Genomic DNA, 27398 nt, shown 5'->3' with positions numbered 1-27398 from the left:
TCTGTTTTGTCATTCAGCAACACAACACTTGTTTCTCATTCTAACTCTTGAGATGCAGTGTAAGCTTTACTCAGGGTCGGCTGCAATTTATTTCCCCATCACATCAACTTACGATTTAGTTTTCAGCTGAGTAAATACCCAACTACCAGCTCACTAACATCTGCATCTTAGAGGGGAGAAAAAAACAAAACAAAAAAAAAAACCCAAATAAGCAAACTTCCAAGCCTTTAAAATAGGTGTTTGGTAACATCATTGGTTTGAAAAGAACTAGTACGATATTGAAACTTTACAGTATATCTTGCACTTTACAGATACCCACTGTACATTTTAGCACAATCCATGTATAAAACATAAAAACTCAAGCTAGCAGAAAAGACTTGGGAGCTTTCATTTCCATTTCTGGGCATTTAAAGCATCAAATAAAATTTTAAGTAATTCCTATATCTAGATTGCTAAATGCAACTTGATAAAAAACACTTAAAATGACCCTGAACATTTATTTAGGTACAGATATCCAAGCCTTTGGAAGATTAGTATCTTTGCAAAGGAGATGAAAAAGGAATGACATTGCCACTGTTCTGAACCTTCACCCACTACAGAATTTAAAGCTTGTTTTTCACGATGGACCTTTAACATGGAGTTCTTAAGGATAAACACTAAATCTGGAGTTGCTGTTTTTAACTTGGGTATTTTTTAGTATGTCAGAAAGCAATGTCTGGTTATAAACAGGAGCTATCACAGGCCCCAGCTCTCCTCTCCCTAAAAACAGGGCCACTAGGGAGTGGGGTTTGGGAAAGAAAAAGGAGAGATACTGAGCGAATCAAATGTCAGATTTCTTGCCCTACTGACCTACAGGTTTGTGCTTAACTGAGGAAAAATTAATCTCTTTCAAATGCACTTAATTATAATCAAATACCCATACCAATGTCTTTCACCACATCAGCACATCTGGCAGCAATGAAGACAAATTAACAATAAGTCAAAAAATCTGGCAATATGATCAACTAAAGCACGCAAAATCCATTCTGTACGCTTAGACCACCAGTGACTAAGGATGGATTAACTTCCTGTCTCTAATACTGCTGCCCAAATTAAAGGGAAATTGCATTGCAATCTGGGTACCAGGTTTCTGGCTGCAGACAACTAAAAAGCCCTTAGTTCAGCTACACCAGGCAACAAAATCTTTGCTCCCACTTTAGCCCTGATGTCTGTGATGGGCTACTCTAACAGCTGCATTTAATTTAGTTTAAAAGAAGCTATTTGGCAACCATGTAAATTTGCACCTTCAAAGCAGGCACATTTAAAAAGCCAATGTCCTGTAGAATTAACCATTTTGAAGTCTTGCTGTTTTAGTGCAGTGATGACAACACGATTCACAGCTTTTTTAAACAATAGGCATCTGTACATGGAAAGAAAAAATAAAGACTGTTTTCACTCAGGTTTAACTACTGTTTTATAGTAAGCAATCTGCAATTCTCTCCATCTTGGATAGGTAAAGATACTGGGTTCATTACTACAAATATAATCCAGCAAGAGTCTACAATTGCTCAACTTGACTGAGCAATTAAATAAAGCACAGATCTCATCTGTAACCAGAGAAGGGCAGCCAAGTAAGGAACAGAAGCATGAATTAAACAAAAAAAAAAAATTATCGTGTTCTTGGATTACCTCCTCATGTTGAGTAGGGAGTGGCTGCAGAAGGAAAAAAGAGGGAGAAAGGGTATGGGAAAGCAAAGACTCAGGCATGTACTGTATTTGGCAAACACTTGACACTAAGCCACTCAGAGAAAAGCTAGGTTACCAGGCAGATATCCAGTGCCTTTTTTTTTCTTTTACTAAATAGCTCAATATGAATTTGTGCATCTACTGTGTATATCCCTACACCAGATGCAGGCACACTAACAAAGGCACAGGGAAACTGCTGGTACTACAGCCTCACAGACGTGAAAACTTAGAGCATGCGTGTGCACATGTGACAGGGGGAATTCACAAACTGAAGGATTTACAGCCTTGTTTTGGTTCATAGCTGTGGTAGGACCACACCCACTCTCTGAAGATGAACATATTTTTACACAGTAAATCTAAAGGTACAAGTTTAAGTCAAATGAAGGCGCAAACATGCATCAGAAAGCGCCTACATTTGCAACACTGTCTACAAACGTAATTCACACTCTTCATTCTTCATATACTAATGTGGGCCAGAGGCCACATGGCAGCATATTTTATTAAAGTAATGTGCAAATAAGATGCATGGTACCTGCAAACAGCATGTAGTTTCCATTTGTAAAAAGGTACAAGTAACAGTACAAAATTAGAATGCTTACTACTCATTTCAAGAAAATGAAGTCTGACGTAGAAATACATACACTGTATTATTTACACCATTAATTTACAAAACATATTATTTGCATTAAAAAAAGGCTATAAAATAATTACAAATATAGTATTTTTATAAGGATTTTTCCCTGTATAACCAATGTAGAGCATCTTGGAAATTATGCTTTATTGGAAAAAAAATATATTTTTTTCTTCTGATTTCAGAGCATCATGGGGTTTCTTTCTTCCCTTCTTCTCCTTATTCCCTTTTTAAATAAAGTTCCATACTGAGGTAGTAGTATGTCAAATTATTTCTTTGGTTCCACAAATCATTAATTCCAAATGGAGCTACGTATCCGAATCACAGGATTGGAAAGTAGAAGTCCTAAAGTTTTCAAAGGACTGTTTGCAAGTATAAAAGCTATTTTCTCCTCTAGAAACTGTCCTTTCCTTTCCCTCTTCATCTGCCTCTGCATCAAAGTCCAGTGAGACATGATGATTATTATGGGAGGTTTTTGGTTGGCAATTTGCTGGCTGTCTACAGCTTGAAAGAGAGTCCAGCTGAGGCCTCCATAAAGGCTTTCCAAATGTTCCTGAAAGACAGTAAAAGAGTGAGCACAGAAATATTGATGCAAAAAGATTTGTGTCTCACCCTAGTGTACTTAAGTGACATTGAAATGCAAGACTGACAGAAATTGACGTAAGTGACATTGAAATGCAAGGTTGACAGGAAATTCACCAAAGTGAGATTTTACTTAAATGCTCTTCCACCATTTTAAAGAAAACATCGATGTGATAACAAGCATAAGGCAAGATTCTGCCACAAGAGGCATTAAAAACATTTCCAAGTAGCTGCATAGCCACCTACAACTTCATTTCTTTTGTTTTCATGATTATTTCCTTACCCATTTTTCTTTGGGGAAGGTGGTGAGGGGGGAGATAGGAACAGGGATCAACCTGCAAACAGATCGTAAGACACTTTCTAACGCAAAAGTCACTCCCTGTTTTGTTCTTCAATAAATGAATGGCACATGCAATCTGCCATGCAGTTCAGAAAAAAATAAACTAGGAATTTAAAAAAAATGTAACCCCACAACCCCTATCAGGTTATACAATGTTGTCCCACAGTGCAATCTGAATGCTAACACCATCTTCTTCTGGCTAGCATCTCCCATTAATAATAAAGATGCAGATAGCCAAATGCTGCATTCACCGCTGATCATCCGGTCAGTTGTGGGCAAAGAGAACAGTAGCAACCCAAAGAGAATTACACATTTCAGTTCAACTATAATTAGTAATTATCTGTATTTACTAGCCAGTAAACAATCAATGTGTGTCATTCTCCATCACTGGGAAGCTGTTAGTATCAACACCTCCACAAGAAGGGCCTTCTTTTTTCAGTGAGTAAAGACATACCCATCCTAAGTCAAAGTGTCTGTAAGGACTTATTTTCAGAGGACAGTGTGTCACAGGCTGACTTTGAAGAACTCAAGTTTTTATTAACAATTGAACACTACATTTTAAAATAAATTTTGAACCCAAAATGCAACACTTCTGCTTTTGTTAGAACTAAAGGTTTCAAGTAAAACTCCGAACTGAGAAGTTACTAAAAAAGGAATTGGACAAAACCCCTATTTCCATCAATGATTTGTAGAGCAGTTTAGACCTAATGCAGTATGAAAGGGTGTTCCTCACAGCACCAAAGCTACAAATGAACTGTCTTAAAAACAAAAATACATGCTACAAACTTTCTGGCTTGTGCATCAACTGTGATGCTAATGCCAGCTCTTGACTTCACTATGATTGCACAGGCAAAATGGGGCTTGAATTTGACGACCATGTTGAAGAAGCAAATTCACAACTAAAGACAAGAAATCTATCACAACTTCTTCCACAGCTACCATGTCCAAGATCTAGCCGTAAGCTCTTTGAAGGAAAAGTGCTAATGATTATGAAGCATCTAAGGCAACAACAATGCAACATAAGTGGGGTAGTGCGCTCAGAGAACTGATCAAAGAAGTAACTCTGCAGAGATTTTTAGGGCAGGCTGAGGCCTATGCACCCTTGGGGTGACAGTAACTGCTGGATATACGAACACACAGTTGGACTGCTTTCTGCAGGAGACGTACTAAAGCCCTATCTGCATGGTCCCACCACAGCAGTAGTGGCAGGCAGCCAGGAGGCCGGCCATGTGCAGTCCCAGGGTCTCTGCCAGATGTCCTGGCATCTGCAACATTTTACAGTTCAAACATCTGGCTTTTGAAGGGGGAAAACTTCAGAGCTTGTGCCTCCCTCCCCACCCCCTGAGAACAAAGAGCCCAGTGATGCACATTCCCCCAGGTCCCCTTCAGAGCCAGCAGACCCAGATCTTGATCAGCCAGTGCTGACACACCAGCCAGGAGACAATTCATGGTACCAGGGCTGGTTTTGACACTAAGATAGCACAAAGACGAAAGCAATATGTGGTTTTGTATGCATTTTAAACCAAGCAACCAAACCAACATCCAAAATTTAATGAGCTTCAAGGATAAAGGAATGCTTTTCTCCTTCCCCCACCTCTCCCTGCAATCTGGATTAAAATTGTAAACCCAAAACTAAAGTTCGGAATTCTTTTATCATGCACATCATGAGAAAATGACAAAGGAGGAATAAAGGAGGGCATTTTTACATAGTGCCTTATTTCAAAGGGTAAATAGTTCTGGCTGACAGTGTTATACAATATATATGCATACAAGTTCAATTCTCCCCACCTGCACTGAGCCCTCCTTACACACCTTTTGCCTGTCAGGCAAAACTTCTGGTATGCCTGAAGTTTCTTAAGGTGTATTTAAGCTATGTATGCTAACGTTTACAGAAATCTGCCAGCAATATTAAGACAGAAGATAAGAATCACATCACTGATGAGATTTTTACAGAAGTGTAAGCTATTAAGATCTGGTAATCTAAATATCCTCATTACACCGCTTTACTATAGTCACTTTTCTGTTCCTCAGCATCAAACATTTGGGAAAGAAAAAGGTGAGAAATCAGTTTTGCTTGGTGTTGTAGGTAGGAAACAAGACAGCAAAGACAATGGCAGCTCGAATAAAAAACAATAGCTAGAACATACCCATGAAAGTGCTTTTACTCATAATAGATGAGGGTTCCAAACTTCTGTTTAAATCAAATGTGTCTGAATTGAGACTTCTGCTTTTCAGTCCCATTCCTTCATTTTGAGTATAAATAGAGTTCATCAATCTGCTACTTGTAGCCTGTGTTCCAATAATGCCAACACATTGGTCAAAGGGATCTTCCTGTGGAGGTGAGTATTGACAGCATTCCTTTTTCTTTAAATATCCAGACTCATAAGGGCCCAAGCCTGCTGTTCTCTGGTCAGGGCTGCAACCTAAAGGAAATGAAAAATTCATTTTATATAGATTCATCTTAAGAAAGACTGAGTTAGGACTAAAACCTCTCCCCACGAACTTACTTGTACTGTATGCTTCAAATGCGTCAGAACTGTAAGCGCTGCCTTTTAAATACAAAGTCCCTGAAGTCCCCAGATAGTGGCAAAGGAATGGATCTGCAACACCCTCCAAGTCTGTCTCACTGCTGTTATCTAGATGGCAAATGCCTTAAAAATAAAATTGATGTGTCACCACACAGTCTTTTCTGAATCTCCAGCTTAAGAGTTTCTTGAGTAAGTTTTAAGAACCCCACGTGTTCAACTACATTTCATAGTGTAGTTTAGAGTTTGCTTAGGTTTAACCTAACTTTTGGATGAGAATCCTAACTTCAGCAACTGTTCAATTAATTAGCTTGACAGAGAATGTATCACTTCACTGTACAATCCCTGAATAACAAAACAAAACCAAACCAATTACAGGGATCAGAACCAGGGACCTCCTTCTTCCAAAGCACACTAGACAAATTCATTATCTGTCTCATAGCCTCTTTCAAAAGCAGAATGTCAATGTCAAAGTCCTGGTTGAAAGAATCTGAGGGAATCACTGGCTGCCTAAACAGCTATAAAGATTTTTAGTTCAATGGCTCCTGAAAGCTTTGGACATAGTCTCTGGTCCTTGATCCACAAAGAGGCTGTTCCTCTCACTACCCAACAACTGCAAAATTATCTCACCATCACTCCATTCCCACATGTCCCAGCTCCTGATTGTGTCTCAACCCCAAGCCCTTTCCCAGAAAGGTGCCTTTTCCTCCCTAGTGCAAGTATATACGGGATTCTTTGGGCCCACACGTATAAATGTCAAGTACTGCAGCTTTTAACTTGCAGTCAACCTTAAATTTTTTATTGACTCTGACTGTAATGATTTTTTTTTAACCAGCAAGTTTAAAGAGTTATACTAAAGTTCCACTGGTATTACCACACATGCTTTACACCTCTAAAAGCACCCTTTTCAAGCTGTAAAGAGAAGACATGCCATGGGTAATTTCTTTTTGATGCTCTTGTTTTACACATGTCCTCATTAGTTTAAATTTACCCTTGAGACTAGAGAAAAACTTCCTGATTTAAATAAATACCATAACGTCATCTGGATGAACAGAACCAAGTTATTATCGTGTTGAAAAATTGCAAGCAGTAATTTTCATGTCCTCTATTAAATTGTGTAAAGATGCTTCTTTACTGTTCTTTCTTTCTATTAGTTAGAAAGACAATAGCCAAACTGCAGCTCCTCAAGTCACATGAAAAATCTGTTTAGCATTTTCTACCTACCATTACTGTCCCTCTGCTGCAGGAAATACCCTCCTGCAGAAGATGAGAGGAACTGATGGTGACTGCCATTTTCAGATGAGCCATATCCATCCTGCCTTTCAGCCAGTGTCCCCTGGGATGACAGGTAACTTGGAATGTCAGCAGGCAAATTTGTTTCATCTGTGGGGGAGCACAACACATACAAAAGCCATCAACACACTTGAATTTGTAGAAACATTTTTAAACTTGTCAGCAAAGCACTGAAAGCAACAAATAATTCACCTTTCTGCCTCTGAGTCAAAGCACACAAATGTTCCTACAATAAAGTCACTGCAAGGCAACCACAAACATTTGTTTTCCTTTCCAAGGTAAACCTTCAGTTTACGCACCTGTATTTGTGATGCTGCAATCTTCATTTCTCCTTCTGGTGTGGTAGATGATGACCACCCACACCAAGGAAGTGCCCACCACACAGCAAACCACAGCTATGATCACAATGCCAACTGTGGCCCATCCATCATCATCAAGCGATGGGGCAACGTTTTGAGGAGAGTCACAGGTGGGAGTAGGAATTACATTAAGTCGGATATTGCCTCGTTCCGTTCCAAGTGTATTAGACATTTCACAAGTGTATTTCCCAGCATCTTCTACATCTGTATCCACAATAATTAGTAACTGATTGCCTGCAGCAAAGAAGTGTCTTTCTGTTACCATGAGAGGGCTGTCATCCTTAGTCCAGTTCAGTCGCGGTGGAGGGCTACCACCAGCAATGCACTGCATGACTGCAGTTTCACCTTTTGTTACAGTTCGATCCAGCAAAGGCCGCAAAAATGATGGTGTTTCTGAAAAGAAAGCACAAGCTTTATATTCTAAATGACCTCGCAAGAGTATGAAGTGTCCCTTTCCTTCACAGCTCAAGAGGAAAAGCTGAATTAAATGCATCAGTAAGGCCTAATAAAGCTTACTCTCATTCTAAGAAGAAACTCAAGAATTTGTACCTAAAGCCTACAATTTAATTGTCAATTGGTCCGATTTACATGCTTGATTACCTTACAAGGTAAAAATGCTAAATCATACATGCTTAAGATGCAGAGAACTACAATAAAAACAATTAACAAAACGTCAAGAAATCAAAAGTTAAACAAATCTACAGTCTCTAAATGAAAACAGAAGCCCCTTCTTCCCTCCATCCCATGTGTACCAGACGCGTATACACTGAGAAACATAACTAACTTTTATTATTTTGAGTCATATTATTGATTGTGCTGTTAAGGTTTGCCAATATCTTACCTAGTACTGTTAACGTTGCGTTAGCTGAAATGCTTCCAGCAGTGTTTTGAGCTGTACAGCTGTAAACACCTGTGTCCTCGATCTTTACATCAACAATAAAGAATACATCATCTTCAGGCATGACATGCATGCGCCTCTTGCGTGCTGCAGGAAAATCTGTTCCACCATCTTTCTGCCAAGCAATCTGTGGGATAGGATGCCCAACTGCAGCACATTCCAAACGTGCCATTGCCCCAGCTCGAATGGTCAAGTCCATGGGGATTTTTGTAAATGAAGGCAGCACTAAAGAAAAGGTGGTGATACCAAAATCAATACATGAAACATACTTCTCTTTTGTACAGCCTTTCCTTGAACACCCCTCATGGGCCTAAAAACACTAGAGAAACATACAGTCTAAATTGATCAGTAGCCAGCAGAAAGGGAGGGAACTGTGAAGTATGTGAGACCACCTAGATCAAAATCTCATTTTTGCTAACAGCCTCCTATGTGACCTTTCCATAGCATCTTGAAACAGAGCATACACTTATCTCCTGTGAGAAAAAGTTAACATTTTTCCATCTTGTAACATTGATTTTGCCAGATTTACTATGAATTAGGTATGTTGTTTTTTCCTATACTATGCTTCAGTACACTGGGACCAGAGGTAAAATTTTATAGTGACCTTGGAAACGGATAAATTTTCAAGAAATAATCTCGTATTATGGATCTTCTAAAAGATGCAGATGACAAGAATGAAAAATCTATGAATCCTTATCTTGATTAAAATCATTCAAAGTCCACAAGCAAAACACTACTTACTGTTTACTGTAAGTTTGGCTTTGACAGAGTAGGATGAACCGAAATGATTTGAAATAACACACTGGTATTTCCCTTCATTACTGAATTCCACATTGCGCAGTCGAAGGATGGTGGTGTACTCCATCACTTCTCCACCCTGGGCCCGGAGGTGTGCGTAATTCTCCATTTCAGCGTCTTGCAGTAATTCGTTGTCTTTCTTCCATGCAAAAGTCATTGGGGAATCACTGCTGCTGGCTGCTGAACACACAAAACTCAAATTGGAGCCTTTAATTGCTGACTGGGTTTCTGGCTGGACAGTGATCTGTGGTTTAGGAAAATCATCTGCACAGAGGAAAAGAAAAATAATATATGTGATGCCTGAGGACTCTTCCAGGAGAGTTAGTAAGCCTTGTTTTATAGGTTTGAGAGAAGAGTCAGATAAGTATTTATTAAATGGATCCACAATGCTTTTGTTTTAAATTTTGTTAGCCTTAGGGCATTTAAAGATGCCATATTTATGAGTTTATTGTGCCAAGCCATCACTTATTGAAGTGAGAGCACATTTAAAAGCAGACTGTGTGCACAGCTTCTTCAATAACAGCACTAAAGATATAAGAACTACTCCCTGACATCCATAAGAACTACTCTGAACATCAATCATGAAGCCTACCTCTCATCTTTACAACACCTCAGGCTGCTTGGAGTTTTTCTTTATTGAATGCATAGTTCTTCTGCTATCAGAAACTGCAAGTTACAGTTGAGCATTTCACCCAAACCCACAAAAAAAAATCATGTACACAAGTCAGTGTTCCAGTGATGTGCGTCTGTTTGGGCCAAAGGGGATGGAAGGTCCCTTAAGCAGGGCAGAACACAAGAATTTCAAGAATTCCTGGAGGTCCCTTTACTATAGGAATGTTACCTTTGAAGTGCCATGTTACGAGTTTACAGAATTAGCTGCCTTCTGAATTATTTATTCAATTGTGTGTACACTGCATCTGCAAAAGGAGTAGACAAGTAAATGCCTGGTCTCCCAAAATCAAAAGCCTTAGTATATTCCCAACTTTCAAGATGTGTCCAATCTCTGGACAAAGGAACTGCAGGGAAAGCCCTGTGCCCCAAAAATTCCTCCCTGCAGATCCTGCTGTCTCCTAGCATGTTTGTCTTATTACATTTCAAATGACTGGGAACAACTATGGGGTCAAGGTGCCACTTCCTTGAAGAACCTCCACTCCGTTACAAATGAAAATGAGACGTGCAGATAGCCTAACCTTGAACCTTCTGCAAAACTCCTGCAGGTATGATGCTGTGCTCCAGTGACAGGGCAACGTGGATCTGGGACTCTAAGCATGAACTTTAAGAACATCCCAGGCTATTTGCTTTTCATGCTTCATACCCATGTCTTACCATTTGCAAATTGAGTTATTACATACACCGACTTTGCATGGCAATAACTAAGTAAAACATTCTAAGTACTTAAATTAGCCTTGTGAAAGGACAGCAGAACATACTTCAATCTTAATTATCTGACAGGAAGGGGTGATACAAAGGTCACTCAAATAAGCATACAGTACAGAATACAGAACACACTAGGATAAGACTAGCATTATGCTTTGTCAGAACAAAATAATCCAAGAGCATATTTGAAGGAATGTATTACGAAGACATCCACATATATACACACCTTTTAATTTCAGACAGGAGTCAACACACTCCACTTAAAAATTCTATAAAAGCAAAAGCAGCCCTTGTAAACTTGTAAGGCAAGGTGGGTATACCAGAACGTCTAGTGATAACAGACTTTATAGACATAACTGAAACACTCAATGATTTTATTAGGAGATTTTAGTTACTTCTGCATGGCAATTGTGTTAAGTATCAAGCGCAAAACTGATTCAGTACATTTCTTTTTGCTAACACATCTTAAATGGTTTAAAACTAAATACTTTAAAATAGCATTCAGCAGCCCAAAGAAAGATCACAATTCCCCCAATAATTCCCTGCATTATGTCAACCTCTGCTTCTCGGCAGTAGCGAGAATCTGCTGATTATTTATTAAATATGTGTCTGCTAACAGGAAAGGAAAAACCAACATTTTGGTACACTACTTTATATTCTGGACTTGCTTTCCCACTGAAAAAGGGTATCAACAGTAAAAATTAATCAGTTATATTTGCTATGAGACAAAATTGTTGAGAAGGCACTTATCTTTTTGTCTCCAAAGAATATAATGTTTGAATTTTCTTTAGTAAGAAAAATAAAATTTATTCAACAAAAATACATGAAATGCAGTTAGTTGGCTTTTAAATTTCCTGATATTTTCAAAGTTCCTACTTTATATATCAGAGTAATCAAACATGTCCTTACGCTGAATGCTTAGCTTCACTTGGCTTTAAATAGAGAACATAACATGGGTGTTCATGAATGCTACTAAACACACATAGAAAAATTTTATTTTTAAAGCAGATGCTATCACCTCAAATTTTCAGGTCCTAAAGTAAAAATATTTTGCTAGCATTTACTCTCTGGCAAACTGAAATAAAAAATACCAGTATCGTAACTGTGGTAATCAGGTATTTTTTAAACACAGTTTAAAAGACAGTAATTTAAATACTCCAAATAATTTTTAAAGCACACCACAAGCACACATAAAAAACATCAGAGCTGAGGCCAATATAGCTTTTTTACCTTGAAATTTTATCAGCGCTGGAATAACCTCAAGAATAATGGAATATGAAAAAATATTTACAAATAACCAAACCCAAAAGCTACATCTTAATTTTGCCAAAGTATGTCTCACTTAAAAACAATAGTGATTAAAACAATATCTTTTAAATCTAGAGGCACATACATTTACCCTGACAAAGTACTGAGCTTTCACTTGCATGCACAGAATATGATATGTTCTATGTAAGCAAGCTGAACTTGGTATAAAAGTCAAAATATCATCACTTACTCTCTTGTACAAAGCCTCAAGCTTTAAGCATCTACATCACAGTTCGGGAACAGAAAAAAATGTTACTAAGTATCACATCCTTTCAATTTTGTTATAGAAATCACAACATATCAAGGAACCACAAAAAAAAATCACAAGCACCCAGCAATATTTGTTTTATGGAATGAGAAATAGAGGCTGCACTCACCACAGACAAACCCATCCAGGCTGACAGCAAAAATACTTCTCCCTTTTAGCAGCTGAGGATGGGCACAACTGGCATTTACAAAGCTCTGGAAGTTGTTCTCTGACATCCACTGTGGTAGCCATTTCAACTGGCAGTCACACAAGAGACTTGATGTGTTGAAGTGCCTAAGAAAAAGCAATTAAAATCAAAGCCTGTTTGTTTGTAATACAGATCTGTATGAGCACACTTTCATAACAAAACTAAGGCTCTAGGTTAAACACACATATTGCAAGAGAAAGACGGCAATATTGCTCAGCTCAAATCCCAAATCCCTCCCTTGCCCAGCTGGTGATGCTGTGCCCAATGCCCCCCAAGGACATGGGTGGCCCTCCTGGCTGCCAGGGCACCGGTGAGTCATATCCAACTTGCCATCAACCAGGACACCAGGTCCCTTTCCACAGCTCTGCTTTCCAGCCTCTCATTCCCTGGTCTGTCCATACACCCAGGGCTGCCCTACCCCAGGTGCAGAATCCAGCACTTTCTCTTGCTGGACTTCATACAGCTGCTGATTGCCCAGCCCTCTCATTTGTTGAGGTCACTCTGCAGGGCCTCCCTGCCTTCGAGGGAGTCCTCCCAGTTTTGTATTGTCTGTGAACTTGCTCAGTATCCCTTTGAGTCCTAAGTCGGAGTCATTGATGAAGAGCACAGGGCTGATGATGGAGCCCTGCTGAACCCCACCAGTGACAGGTTGCCAATTTGATGTCACCCCTTTCAGTATAACCCTCTGCACCCAGCCTGTGAGCCAGTGCTGGTCTGCATTGATCAACAGAAAAAAAGGGTGAGAGGACAAAAACTCATCCTCACTAAAATACATTTTTCGCAGTGACCACTTCACGACTTCTCTGAAGATCTGTCTCTCTGCTACTACAGGAGAGAAGGAGCCAATTACAAGCAGTGACAACCAGGTCTTTACAAAAGAATTTCAGCACTGCATTTCACTGGTCCAGCACTGCTGGTCTTAGAGCACATTACATTAAAGTCTCCCTTATCTAAAACCTATTAGAGATCACCTAATTTAAAATAAGGATTTTAGAGACAACAAATGTAGCAGAAATTTAATGTAGCCACCTATCCTACACTCTCTCACTTAAATACATCAATCATATAAAAATAGAAAAAAAACCCCAAAACACTGGCATAAACTTTTTATGTTATTTCAGAGAGATTACAGCAGGGGTTTATCACTGCACCAGGTGATGTCTTACAAGGCTTTTATTTACACATTTATATGTATAGATAATATCTATATACTTAATAGAGATTATGTCTTTTGATAGAAACTTACAATTCTTTGAGTTTCTTCATTTGTGAAAATGCATTTCCTTGAACTGACATAATTGCATTGTTACTTAGATCTCTAGGAAGAAAAAAGAAAAATAGGATTAGAAGAAAATAACTGATTTATTAAACTGAATGGATTTAAGACTCAAGCAATAATTTGCTGCTTTAGTGATATACAAAGGGTGCTTAAGCTCAAAATAAAAAGAGATGCAAATAAGAAGTTTCATAGCATGTTTAATATGTAAGAATTTCTGCATTAATTCCAAAATTCACACTCAGTGTAACTTCAAAACTGAAATATCTTCTGAAGATCACAGTAGCAACCATGGTAAGGTTAATCAAATAATCAAATATTTATGACTTTCATCCCAAGTTATAAATAAAGCTTGTTACTTCTCCTTTAAATTCAGCTAGTATCAAAATTCATTTTTTCCCATTTTGGGTTAAATGTGAATGTCTACTACTTACAAGTGTTCAAGTGCATCCAAACCAGAAAATGCTTTCTTTGTAATGGATCTAATCCTGTTTCCTTGGAGTATCCTGAAAAATTTAAGCACATGATGCAAAAGAAATGCAATTAAATGGGAGTATTTTTGAGCTGAATAATTGCATTTTTGGCATTTATTTTTCAACTCTGACTAGTATTCACCACTCACCCATTTCCAATGCAGCAAAACGTATCACATCTAAAAGATACTAATTTATTCCCCTTGAATAAATAGCTAGATTTTACAATGATTTTAGAAGACATTTAAGGTATGCAGTTAAGTGATATGGATTATTCTAAATGTAAAACTATAAACATTTTTTAATTTCCTTAATATGCATTTGAAAATTTCAATGTAATGGAGCCACTTCCACTGGATGTTGCTTTACCTTACTGAAGACTAAGCCTGCCACTATGCCTTTATCATATGATACACTTATTATTTTTTAGTATGGAAAAACCTCATTCTTTGATAAATATGTCCATAAATATTAACAATACTTAAAACATTTCAGATTAGTTTGACTTGGAGAATCTTGAATTTCTTTTATTGAAAAGAAAGATGTTACAGAGAACAAAGTGAGAGAAAAAAAATTTACCACTGCTATGGAAAATTTAATATCCTTAAGCGTTGGGCTTGTCCTTTGAAAGACACATAATAAGCTCTTTTTTTTAAGGCATGATGAGATACAAATATTGTAGCAATACTCACAGCTTCTTAAGTTTATCTAGGCCAGAGAAAGCACCATTCATATCTTCAATAGTCCATGATATTTCATTGTTTTTCAGATCCCTGTTTAAAGAGGGGAGGGGAAATCAAATCACAAAAGCTATTAAAAAGAACAAGGCACATACTTCTTCAACAGCATGTATTACTTAAAAAAAAATCTAAAATAGCTTTCTGTTGGATTGGTTGGATTTTTGTTCAGTTGGTTTTTGTGGGTTAAACGAAGCTTTTCCTGATTAACTTTATCACTTCAATTTTTACTGAGAGACTTGGAAGACTATTAATATTTTTCCCACTGATAATTAAAAAGATCACAAACTCAATAATTTTTAGAACTGTGAGCAAACCAAACCACATACCTCTCCAAAGGTATTCGCATACAGGACTATTTTAAGAAAACATGCACTGCAGGAAGGGAAAGGACCAACTGTTGTCCCTTTGAAATGGAACACCCTCATGTTGTTTGAAGTCCTTAATATTAACACCCAGAGAGTCATTTTAACATCCCAAAACACTTGCTTAATTATCTATGAAGCATAAAGAGATTACAGATTTGTGTACAGAATAGTGTGTCTGCAAACAATCTAGAGGGTTGAGCAGGAGGAGAAAGAAGAATCTAGGAGAAATTGCCTAATACTTAATACCTAAACAGCTCACAATTCTCTAAGTCCCTTTTTTTATGATTTCCAACTCTCTATATTCTTAAAAAACATGGTGTACACTCCTCTAATTTGCATCTTTCCTAGATGCCCTAAGTGTGAGTACATGAGCAAACCCCTGAAAATAAAGCCTAGAGGCAAAGGCAATTGTTTTGCTCATCTGCCTGACAGATGGGTCAGTGGTATGCAATGGGAAGGTTTTAATGAAGAGGAATGTATTTAGATTAGTTCTTTCCCTTCCTTTAAGAAATGCTATTGCAAAAACACACTCTGATACTTAAAGCAATTGTCCAGTCATGACAATGATTTTTGTCTTCTTATTTCTGCTGTGAGAGAAAATGATTCAGTTAAGACAACTATGATCCAGATCCCTAAAACTGTGGGCAGCAGTGCTCTGCTTGCTGCCTTCAAGAGATATGCCTCTCCCACAGCAATGCTACTGGAAGTCTGTATCACTGTTACCACCATCCATTGTGCACAGCCTTAACAAAAGAGCAACTCCTCCCTTTCTCATGTATTCTGGAAAGAAATCTTACTGTAAGAAAATCATACACCGATCAGGGGAAGTTAACAAAATGTTCTTGTCTCTTTCATAAAGAAAAGAAATAACCTATAAACACAGGATTTTTCTTAAGGTTTTGACCTTACAAATTGAGTTTGTCAACTTACAAAATCTGTAGACTGGAAAGTCCCTTGAAGGCACAATCAGCAATGTAATTTACTTTGTTGTTTCCAATGTACAGTCCAACCAGCACGCTTAAACCAATGAAGCTTGAATCATCTAACCTTGCTAATTGATTGAATGTCAAATCTCTGCAAATTTAAGGGGGAAAAAAAGCATTTTAATCTTCATGCTGCAGTGCTTATTTAACTTAGTTCAACCCACATGAATTTTCAGGGGGGAAGCACCAGTTTTCCCCTGATGATTATCACAGAACCCACTACACCACTTCTGACCACAAAGCATTTTGCATTGTTTTGAACAATTCACAAATTACTGCAGAATTAATTTCTCTCATTTGAAAATTACTGTGTTACAGCTTTAGTACAACCGCTACAGAAAATGGAACAATCTCAGTTAACTTCCAAATTCTTTCAACAAGATATAATTGTCTTATACAGCAAAGTTGTAGTCATCTTGGAAACTTTGCTATGAAAAATTCACAGATCAGTGTTAAGAAGCTCATGTTTTGCCGTGTACCTGGGTTTTTGAAACTGGAAGAGAATAAAGATACTCACAGTTCACTGAGTTTTTGGCAAAATTCCCAGGCATCAGGACTGATCCTGCTGATGGCATTTTGGCTGAGATGGAGTTGTTGCAGCATCAGTAAGCCATAAAGCCAGCCTTTGGTTACCTCTGTTAAGTTGTTATGGTCCAGCTGCCTACAAACACCCACAAACAGAAAAAGACATAAGGTTTAGAAACTCAGCAGCATGCATGCTATGCCACAGGTCCACCTCTGACCTCACAACACTGGCTAGATAGCTGGAGCCTCTATATAAATCTTGAGTTGTATCCATGCATTTAAAATGTGCTGCTCTACACATTCACTACTGACTGCTTGCGCCTTTTCAGACCACACCAAAACAATTCAATTCATAAACATCTTTAAATTTTATCACACAATTCTATTAATTTTGTGCAAATCTACTTAGTATGTTATCAGCAGAACCTATCAGCAAAATTTTGATACTTACAAGACTTCCATGTTGGTCAAACCCCAGAAAGCACCATCCATAAGCCTTGTAACCCCATTTCTCTGCAGTTTTAATGATTTCAAAGCAGGAAGTCCTTGGAAAGTGAGCCCATCTATTTTTTTTATTTTGTTGCGATTCAGCTCCCTGCATCAATAGAATTTACAGTTACAGCACAGTAATTTTACCTACATACCAACAACCTTTCTTCCCTCTCTGGAACCAACTTTATTTAAACACTTTTCCTGCACATGAAACAAAGACAAGAAGTAATAAAAATCAAATATTTTATTGTAACACATTATGTTCAACCATGTTAATACTGTTCTGCCTTTCTGATACTGAGAACAAGTACTAGGCAGTTCCCTGATTTTCAGACTTAAAGAATCCCTGTAGACCTAGAATGTCATGGTTAATCCTGTTTCCAAATTCAAATTGAGAGCAGTGTTTATCCAGCAGTAGAGATGTTAAGGCTGGTTTGTAATTGCAGTCAATAAAGAGTAAAAAAAAGTTAAATTTTAGTTGTGATAACAAGACAAAATTGAACATCCTTGGTGATCTATTTCTGTATCTGTAGTCAAGCACTCATTACATCTCTCCCTTCTCCACGACCAGCTACACATAGTGCCTTCCCTCTTTCTCAAGGGGTCTTGGCACTCACTCTTCTGCCACTACACTCACCCTGTGCAGGTCAGAAACTAGGAGCAATGTGTATCCTGTGAGGGAGATGTACGGTGTAACTAGCTGGAGGGCAAGATGCAGTGACAGGATTATACAATACTACCAAAAGGTAATAAAAGGAGTGATCATCTGCCCCTTCAAGAAAGTCTTAGGTTTACCAAACTAGGAAGAATCTCCTTTCAAAACTCATTTCCCCATGCAAAGTAAAGGTCTAAATAATCCTCTCGCCACATTATTACCATCATTATTTTTCAGAGTCACAACCCTGTAAGAATTCAGCTTGTCTCTACAGCAGTCTGACACAAAATCTACTTCATAACAGACCTGAGGGAGAGCCCTACTTCTTATCCTGTGTTTAAATATGAATAAAAAGTGAAGAACATTCAGTAAGAACAGGCCTTAGTTCTTCCTCATTCTTCTTTGAATACTTTCAGGTGATAACTCAAATTTTTGCCCTTGCTTGCAGATAAGCTACCTAACATAACTCAGTCAGCATAACAACTATGAACAAAGGGAACATTTTTAGGCAAGGATATAACCAACATCCAAAAGTTAAGGTGAATCTGATGATCAGAAAGTCTACCAAAATCATTAACAAATCCTGAGCTTTGCAGGACTTCTACTGAGGCCTAACTAAAACTGTTCCAGCACTCGTATACAGAAGAAACAGAATCTCTCTTTCCAGAAGTGTCAAGCACCCTAATATTTCAGTGTTCTTATAACCTATCACTTTCAAGGCTAACCTTAGAGACTTTGTAATTTTTAACTCCTGACTATCTGATATGGAAAGTAATTATCCAGGATTTGACAAAGTGCAACCCAGTCTTTTGTCCATTTTCTGCACTTTCTAAGTTTTCCAACAGTCTCTTTCATGTAACTTTTTATTTATTTGGTAAAACATTTATGGACAGCACTGTGTCAGTAAAGCTGAAGGTCTATTTGTCTATTTATACACGCATATTGCTTATTATCATGCCATTTGAAAGCAAATGAATTTCCTTCATTCCACTGTGAAAGTACAAAGTAAATGACTGCTGCAGTGAACTATATAAGTTTACTTTACTTACTATTTTCCTGATGCTTTTTTACAGAAATATTGCTCCTACCCCTTTTCCAGTCTTTTTTTTTTTTTTACTTTTAATAGGCAAACACAATTTTAAACACAAAGACTGTTCACATCTCACCAACATATAAGACTAGTTTTGTTCACTACAAGGCTGCAGTTAGTAAGGGTTGCAGTAATATGTTTTCTCTGTCTGTCTCACTCTGCCTCTAGTTAAATTAAAGGCTAAAGTTCAAGCACTGCCAGTGCTTTGGAAAACCTGAAAACAATTAGTCAATTGTAGGTTACACTTACAGGTGCTGCAGATGGGACAGTTTAAACATCTTTTGAGGAATTGCTGAAATTCTGTTCCTGTTCAGTTTCAATACTTGAAGTGTGGTAGACAAATTGTCAAAGGTACCAGGCTCCATAGAGGTTATTCGGTTACTGTTAATATACCTGTTGAAACAATGTCTAGAAGGTTAAATTTACAGTTATTTAATAAATTCTTAACACCAAATAGTGAAACACAAAGCTCTTGGGGTGCTTACTCATTTATAAATGCATTTTTTCATATTAATTAGAGCTCTTGACGGCTTTTTCTATAGTCAAATCGTATTTCACCACCACCATTTTACTCTACTCTGCCAGAGTGTGATAATGGAAGAAGATAACATGTGGCAATCCTGTTACTTTTTCATTAGTCAGTATATCTTGCATTCCAATATTCCTGAATAAGAACTGAAGTGTATTCACAAGAAGTCTATCCAGCTCCATATAAATACAAACTAGACTATCCATGGGGAGCTTAAATTCATTTTATCATAGAATTATTTCTCTCAAGAGACACATCTATTTGTTTCATCTCAAGATAATGGCCTTAGCTTTTTTTAATGAATTAAAACATCTCATTGTAACAACTCATCTATTCAAGTTAGTAGCTTATGTTAAACTAGACAGGTAGGAATATTAATGTCATTCCAATTAAAAGAAGATTTAATACTTAATAAACAGCTGTCAATCTAAATTATCCAACAAGATACTTGAAAGTAACCTGAAAGAAAAAAAATTTACTTACAGATACTTGAGTTGTAACGATGGAAATGATGAAATTTTTAGCTCTGATATGTTGTTGTTGCTCAAGTCCAAAGTTTCTAGACTCAGAAATGGCTTCAGATGTTCAGACAAAATGTTGGCAATCTTGTTACTGGTCCTGAAGTTTAAGGGCAGTAGACAAAATGTCATTTCCAGAGTAAACACACCTTAACTACACAACCCTGGCAAATATTACTTCGTAATTCCTCTACTTGAAAATAATTTTGAATTACAGAAAAGCAGTAGGGTATGTTCTCTATGCATAATATTAATCCAAAATCACAAATTGGAATAGCCTAAATAAATTTTCATTAATATTTCTTAAAATATAATTCCAAGAAACAATGAAAAAAATGCAATATAATAAAATTACTGCAATTCATGGCTTTTAAAAAGAGATGCAAAACACTATAATCACCTATTTCTGAACAGTAGAAATATCTGGCACTTGCATGAAACTTTATGCCACAGCATTGTAATGAAATAAAGTTAGAGCTGTTTTCTATTTTAAGCAAATTCATATCATAGTAGCTAAACACAGTGCTTGGTGTTTTTTGAAAACTTCCTTGGCACAGAAGTCCATCTGAATTTCCAGAAAAAAACACAGAGCTAGATTATAAAGGATGGATGACAACACAGCCCCTTGAAAAACATTCTGTAATTGTGGAACTAGACCTAGTATTCCAATCTACAGACTTTTCTAATGAGTTAGCAAAGAACAAAAATTCTGCATATTAGAGGTCATTACAGGAGTTTTGGACTTCATGTCTGGTCAAATTTCAGCTCAGCATCACACCCAACTCCAGAACAAAAAGCATGCAACAATCTGAAGATGTGGGTATTGTAGTCTGTTCTGAGGAACACCCCTTCTTTCACTTTCACACATGAACTTTTTCCAGTGACCCTATTTCATGTTCATACCCAGCAACCTACCAGTTTTTCCACCTCAGCTGCATGATGTACAGAATCATACACCACACATCAGCAGCATTATTCTTCAGGGCTACCACTACATAGGTGAAAGCAGATTCCAACCAAATAAACAAATGTAACCTGAAATAATTCTTGTTACCTTGTAAGTTCAAGTCATTCTAGCTGTGGTACACTCTATACCTTGTTCGATAATTACCAAGATTTAGGAGCTTTTCCCGGATCCTAGAGATTGCAGATGAAAGCAATTTTAGTAAAACTATCAAGAAGAATATTAATTCTGGAAAGTGTTTCCCTTTAATGGAAATACTTGCTCTGGATCAAATAGTAAGCCACACATTAGGACAGCATGGACAACTCTCATGTATTCAAGGGGTGTGGGGGAACTACTGCGCAAGACAAAAAAGTCCTAACTCACAAACTGAACCAGAAGTGAGATTAATGGGCCTTCTGACCACATATGGGAATGGGTAAATGATCCTGCAGCCCCTCCAATGCTGAGCTTGTATCATGTTTCATTCTTTAGGCTGTCTGGTATAGGTACACTGCATTTTTTAACTCTTAGCTGAAAGTATTTATAATAAATGGAAACAAATTACTTTAATAAAAAACAACAACAAACACCACCACCCTGTGTCAGTTCCACTGGCCAAATAAGAATGTGAGTTAGATAACCTAACAGGTCATAGAGCCTTGCCTTTATGCATTAGTTTGTTTACAAGGTAATTACTAACAAGGTATTAAAACTGCCAATTACGTGAGTGACGAATAAAATTTTCCTTGCAGTAAAAGTGTGCTCCAGCAGAAGCCAGCAATTTCCTGAACTGCCCGCCTCCTAAATTGCAGTGTGAAAGTGTTCAGTTATAAGACGGCTTGCACAGTACTGTCTTTGTGTCAGCACTGCTCCATAAAACAGAAATTCCTCACAACTGGCAGGATAATAGCCCCTGTATTACAAACTTTAGTTGGACCTAATGGAACCGAATAAAACTCTTACACCATCTTCAGAGTAGCACTTAAACCAATGGGCAAATTACCTGACACAGACCAAGTTACAACAAAACCAAACAAAAAACCTGCAGTTTGTTTGCTTCAGGAACATTTTTTCTTTTTTTTGAGATGGTAAGGCCATATTGAGGAGTGACAAGCAACTTCTTTTGCTCACTGAAACTGCAGTATACATCGTAGTCCTAGTCCATCTCACAATCAAAATCAAACCAGCCCTCACTGCACCTTCCTGCTTAATCATTTTTGTAGAAGTTACTCAGTTGCAAAATAGCTGAACCCTATTGCTCCAACACCCTAGCCCAGTTTCTATTCAAAAGAATATAATAATATAATAATTCACACCTGGAAGATTATTCAGCACTGAAGATATCCAAATAGTTCTACTTTAAGACCCAACTTTATTTAAAATGAGACAGTTTAACTCTAATTTGATTTTTCTTCATAATCATCACTTAAGCAAATTGAAAAGAACAGTGTATCACCCCCCTCGTAACTGCCAAACCATCACCAGAATTATTCAAAGAGGACATGTTTGAAAACACAAGCCTATCTAACTGTCAAGACAGAATTAAAGAGCATGAATGTGGACACAATGACATAAAAGTTTTTCCACTGAGAAGAGGGTGGGGGTAAAAAAAGCCAGAAGAAAATCTTTCCTGTGAATGGTACTATTGCTGTGTTCAGATAAAAGGAGCTGCATACACTCCATTGGTTTAATTTCACAGACCTTCAAGGCAAGATGAGAGACAGAGAGATTCCCTGCAACAAGAAAACCAGCACATCAAGCTCGCCCAGAAACAAACCTGCAGTAATTTGAAAACAATTTCTTCATGTGGAAGGACCAGCAACATGCTGTGGCTTCCTTACAACTTCTCCTGTTACAGCTAAAGCAGCAGAAGCACCAAGGAATGCAGATAAACCCATCCAAAATATCTACTTGAATTTGAATGTGCCTTTTGCAATTTGAGTGCCTATATCCTGACTTGCAGCAAAAAACCCCACAAACCATTGACCAGGAGTGCATACAGCCTGATTTAATTACATTTACGTAAGTAAAAGTGTAAGTACCAGGTTAAGAGAGAATACCAGTTTTTCATTATGGGTATGAGAAACCTTAGCTCTCCTTCTCAACATTCATGACTTTAAGTGTACCAAAAGGTCAGAAATCCTGTAACAGCCCTCTTAATCCTGATCTTAAGATTCATTCTATATAACCAGCTGCCATGTATCTGACATAATGACTTTTACTTTCCTTATTCCGGGGAAATACAAAGCAGGTCAGAAACTTCTGTATTCATTTTGTTGAGCATCCAGTTAATGCCTTTCAGATATAAAAGCTCTTTAATCCTGAAACATCCACAACCCCTCCACCCCCCAGTTTTTAAAGATATGAGACAGTCATACTGTCTCTTGATTAAGATTGTCAGTAGGAAACGTTTTCTACCTAAGAAAAGTATCCACCTAAGCTTCATGGTCCTGATGAGTTGTAACTCATCGTGCAAACTGTAACATGGAAAATCCAAGGCAGGAACAGATTAGGACCTTTAGTCTTGTCTTTTGTTTCTCTTGGAAATCTCAGCACAAAAAAACACTCCTGCACTTCCAGTATAACTTTTTCTTCCAGCTGTATCCTGATCTGCAGTGTTTTTGAAAACTTCTTTGTTGGGTCTCACCCTACTATCCTGGCAAAGATTATGTGTAGGAGCCTGGAGGCGAAGCAAGCTAGTAAAGAACAAGAGCAACAAAGACAACTTTGGAGAAGAGTCCATGCAGCCTGTTCTGCATAACTGTTAGATGTAAAGTAACTGTCTTAACATATGTGTATAACTGGACTAATACAGTACCTCCTGTCCCTCAACTAAGCCTTGAGAAGCAGAATAATCTGAATTACAAAAAGACAAATTAAACCATAGTGGAATCTCCTATTGGACAACAAGAGTAAAGAGGAAAAAAAAGCCTTCTGCTAGGACTGGATGCATCTTTCTGACCAGTGCTGAGGCCAAGACATGGCATTTCATGGATGCATGGTCTGACTAGATTAGAGCTTTTGGAGGCAGCCATATCAGAGTCCTTACAAAACCAACATGACTGTCCACATCTGAGCATGTTCTGGGTCGTCTCCAGTGCATGCCACTACAACTCACAGCCTCCTTTTAAATTCTTCTGGGTTTTTTACCTGCTCTTCCCATCATTCACTAGCTGACATCACATTCATATAGCTGGCATATTCTTTCTTGCAGTCCCCCTCCTCCCCTCCCAAACTCCTTTGGGAGCAATGATGTAAACACACTGTGTGGAAGAAAACTGAAGCAAAAGGAAAGAAAAATTATATTAAATTCAAAGAATCAAGACTGTAATTGGAAGTGCTGGAAGACACATACCTTGTGGCTTTTAGGATAAGACTGGACAACTTTAAGGAACTTATTAGAAGAGCCTCAGTAACTACTACTTCAGGAAGAGCAAAAATGCTCTTTTTTTCTTCAATTTCTACTCATTTGAATACTGGCCAACATTGTAATGTACAATTAATTATTTAAAATACTGAAATTTTAAGCTGAACACCACCCTTACAAAAAAGGAGCCTCTGATATGAATGGGACTACATGCTCTTCTCACAATTAAAACACCCAACTGGACTGAATTAAGAGTCTGGGTTGTTTGTTGTTTTTTTTTTAACATGTGTAAGTGTTAGTCATAGAAGTATTGCAAGTGAAACTGTTTTTCTCCAAGACAAAATCAGCAGAAATAGAGCCTAGATTCTGGCTCACTTCCAGTTCTACTGGTAGGTTTACAAGTCTGATACCTCTCTCACACATGAGCTTCTTGCCTTCCTTGTGGCAAGCAGTTGTTCCTTCTTTTGAAGGTCTCCTTCATTTCATGATCCATGCCTCTCATTCCTCTTTCAAGCCAGATGTCAGAAAGACTCTGTTTTTCTATTTCGTGTTTTTATATTACACAGGCATAACAGAAAATGAAAACTCAGAACTCTGCAGGATACTGATACTCTGTCCAAAACTTGAAACCAAAGGTTTATTGGTTCCCAAATCAAACATAAACTGGGAAAGGGGAAAAGATGCAGACTGAAACAGTGATCAGATACGTTTTCCTCATCAAAAAGAAGAGACAAATCCAAACTTTCAAACACATGATACTTCCATAACAATTCTCTTCTGATTCCAGTCATAGTACCAATATGCAACTAATTAAGTTTTTCTTCCAAACTCTCTTCTTAATACTCTGATGTCTGTTTCCAATTTAGTTTTCTGGCTTTTCCAAAATAATCACAAGTTACCTAGCATGTGATAGGCAAGTGAATGTGTAAGTTCATCCCTTTATCTTAACAACTGTAAACAAAAGCAATTCAAGCATAGCTATTTTGGCAAAAGCTGACAACAGGAATAGCCCACTGCACACTTGGTGAGCTGTGTGACAGTTAGTTAAAGCTAAAATCTTGGAAAACTTTAAATATGATCTAGATTAAATCAGTATTGTTCCCTAGAGTATTATACATCATCTTTCTAATCTAATGTATAGAGCTCCTAAGTAAAAACACCTATTTTTTATCATTACAGAGCAACCCTCCCTTTTAGAGGGTGCAGACTGAAGTCTAGGCAGATTAGACTGCACACCCCTCTAGATGTACCCCTAACTTCAATCATTCAAGGTGAGCAATGTTCTCCCATCCACTTTTCTTTCACACAAGGCACAAGTGATTTCACTGCTCTATTGCAATCACCACCACCAATTCTCTAAATTAAATCCAAACTTATGCCTGACCTCTCAATTTCATTCTCACTTCTCTCATTTTCCATATCATATGCCCTACTCCTCTGTAAAATTCCTGCTGCTCTTCCATTCTGTCATATCAGAACAGTGTTCTCTATTTTTGTAGTCCATTACGATTCTTTTTAATTTACCTTTTCCTGTACCACTCTGATCAGAAAATCATGACAGATTTATCCACTGCAAATAGCTCATAAAATTTGCATTCTTTTCCATTCTCATTGCAAAAGCATTAATCTAGGCTCTCACTCACACAATTTTTGCTACAACAAACTATGGGTTTCTACGTACTTCTCTTTCCCATCATTTAGCCTAAATTGTTGTCATAAAAATTGAGTTTCCATGTCTGTAAGCCTGAGTAAGTCAGGTTTCTTTTCAAATTCTTTCATTTACTTCCTCTTAAGTCTCCACACCAAATGTCAAAGACTGCAAGAACTAATTCCAGTAAGTTCCTCACTCTAGCTTTTTGCTCACAACTTCAGACCAAGTCACACATGGTTTACCACCATTCAGTTTTGGGACATTCTCCAAGAAGCCTTATGGCTGAAGCCCAGTCCTGCATTCCTCTATCCCTTCTTTCAATCCTTCTTCAAAACAAACTCTTCTAGGCAGAATCCAAATCTTAATCCTTCCCATAATAAAGTGGTAGCTGAAGAGATGACAAGGATGTAAAATATTTGACCAATGTTTTCTTCATACTGGGATCCAGACTCCAGTTTAGTATGCTAGCTTTATAAACAAACAATACCACTTTCTCTGGCAAGCATAGAGGGGAAAGGCTCCTAGTGAATGTAAGCTTTCATTTTCAGGAGTTTCATCTAAACATCTTTCTTGTGACTGCAGCTTTCTAACTGCCTATCTGGATTTAACACACAGCTTTCACTCTCAGTCCACTGTGAGATGACACAGAGGCAAACTTCTCATACCTATCCTTCTGTCTTTACTGAAGGCCTTTCACAGGGGTTTAAGTTACTACCACAAAGTGCAAACTATCACTCTTATTTCTAAACTGTCAGATGGGACAAATGCATGATTTATTTTGAGTGTTTGCTTCAATTAGCTGAATTTTATTTCTTAATATGACTATCTGAAGCCTGATCTGGGATGTGCATTATCAAATCACATACATAAATGCACTTTTCCACATTTTAAACAGAAAGAGACACACAATACTAAAAAAAAATTTAAAAAAAAATTAAAAAATCCCTTCTACAATAGTAGAAGGGATTAATTGCCACTTTTCTTCAGTAACTACGTTTGTGCATAAAGTAAGATAAGTCATCAGGCTAATTTTGTAGTGGCTGATTAGAAAGCTAAATTTAAAGCTGCAATAGTTTTTCTTACCAAAAAAACTAGTGACCTGTGCAGTCACCTAGGACTGGCTACTTTACAGTTCTTTTGTCCTATTTTATCTCCTGACCTTTTTTGTTAGTACTTTTTGTTCATTTACCATTTTAAACATCCAGGACAAGACACATCTTCAAAGCCAGTAAATTTAAATTCAGCACATATTGACAGAAAGACATTTACAAACGAAAGGCTGTACAAAACCTTCAGAGAAGTGGCTTGTGGATTCTGTTCATCGTCTAACAAACACATGGCCACATTTCAAAAAAACTGCCTCAGTTTTGGCAGCACTTTTAAGTATCTCAGAACTCAAAAGCGCACAGTCCCTGCCTTAAAGGCTTCCTGTACAGCTAGAGTTGGAGGATTCCCCCAGCACAGCATAGAAAAATCTCTACCATGTCACATTTTCAT

The 27398-nt window shown here is 37.6% G+C and overlaps 1 protein-coding gene across 2 annotated transcripts in view; it reads right to left on the bottom strand.

Moving 5' to 3' along the window:
• Positions 1 to 477: 477 nt before the first annotated feature.
• Positions 478 to 27398, bottom strand: part of LRIG3 (leucine rich repeats and immunoglobulin like domains 3) — a 39898-nt gene continuing 12977 nt past the window's right edge. The window contains exons 4-19 of one of the 2 annotated variants that reach the window (XM_054631647.2): positions 19903 to 20037; positions 19140 to 19283; positions 17105 to 17248; positions 16646 to 16789; positions 16076 to 16219; positions 14733 to 14813; positions 14002 to 14073; positions 13538 to 13609; positions 12214 to 12377; positions 9095 to 9415; positions 8297 to 8578; positions 7396 to 7848; positions 7028 to 7186; positions 5786 to 5929; positions 5426 to 5701; positions 478 to 2909 (exon numbers count right to left, since the gene is read on the bottom strand). In XM_054631647.2, the coding sequence (XP_054487622.2) occupies positions 2665 to 2909; positions 5426 to 5701; positions 5786 to 5929; positions 7028 to 7186; positions 7396 to 7848; positions 8297 to 8578; positions 9095 to 9415; positions 12214 to 12377; positions 13538 to 13609; positions 14002 to 14073; positions 14733 to 14813; positions 16076 to 16219; positions 16646 to 16789; positions 17105 to 17248; positions 19140 to 19283; positions 19903 to 20037 (2980 nt within the window). In that variant the 3' untranslated portion in view covers positions 478 to 2664. The remainder of the gene's footprint in view (positions 2910 to 5425; positions 5702 to 5785; positions 5930 to 7027; positions 7187 to 7395; positions 7849 to 8296; positions 8579 to 9094; positions 9416 to 12213; positions 12378 to 13537; positions 13610 to 14001; positions 14074 to 14732; positions 14814 to 16075; positions 16220 to 16645; positions 16790 to 17104; positions 17249 to 19139; positions 19284 to 19902; positions 20038 to 27398) is intronic. The other variant, XM_077178877.1, reaches the window with a different exon arrangement.

The sequence above is a fragment of the Agelaius phoeniceus genome, chromosome 5 (genome assembly GCF_051311805.1).
Source record: "Agelaius phoeniceus isolate bAgePho1 chromosome 5, bAgePho1.hap1, whole genome shotgun sequence".
Lineage (NCBI taxonomy): Eukaryota > Metazoa > Chordata > Aves > Passeriformes > Icteridae > Agelaius > Agelaius phoeniceus.
The sequence above is the reverse complement of the archived record's forward strand: the minus strand, read 5'-3'. Positions and strand labels throughout refer to the sequence as shown.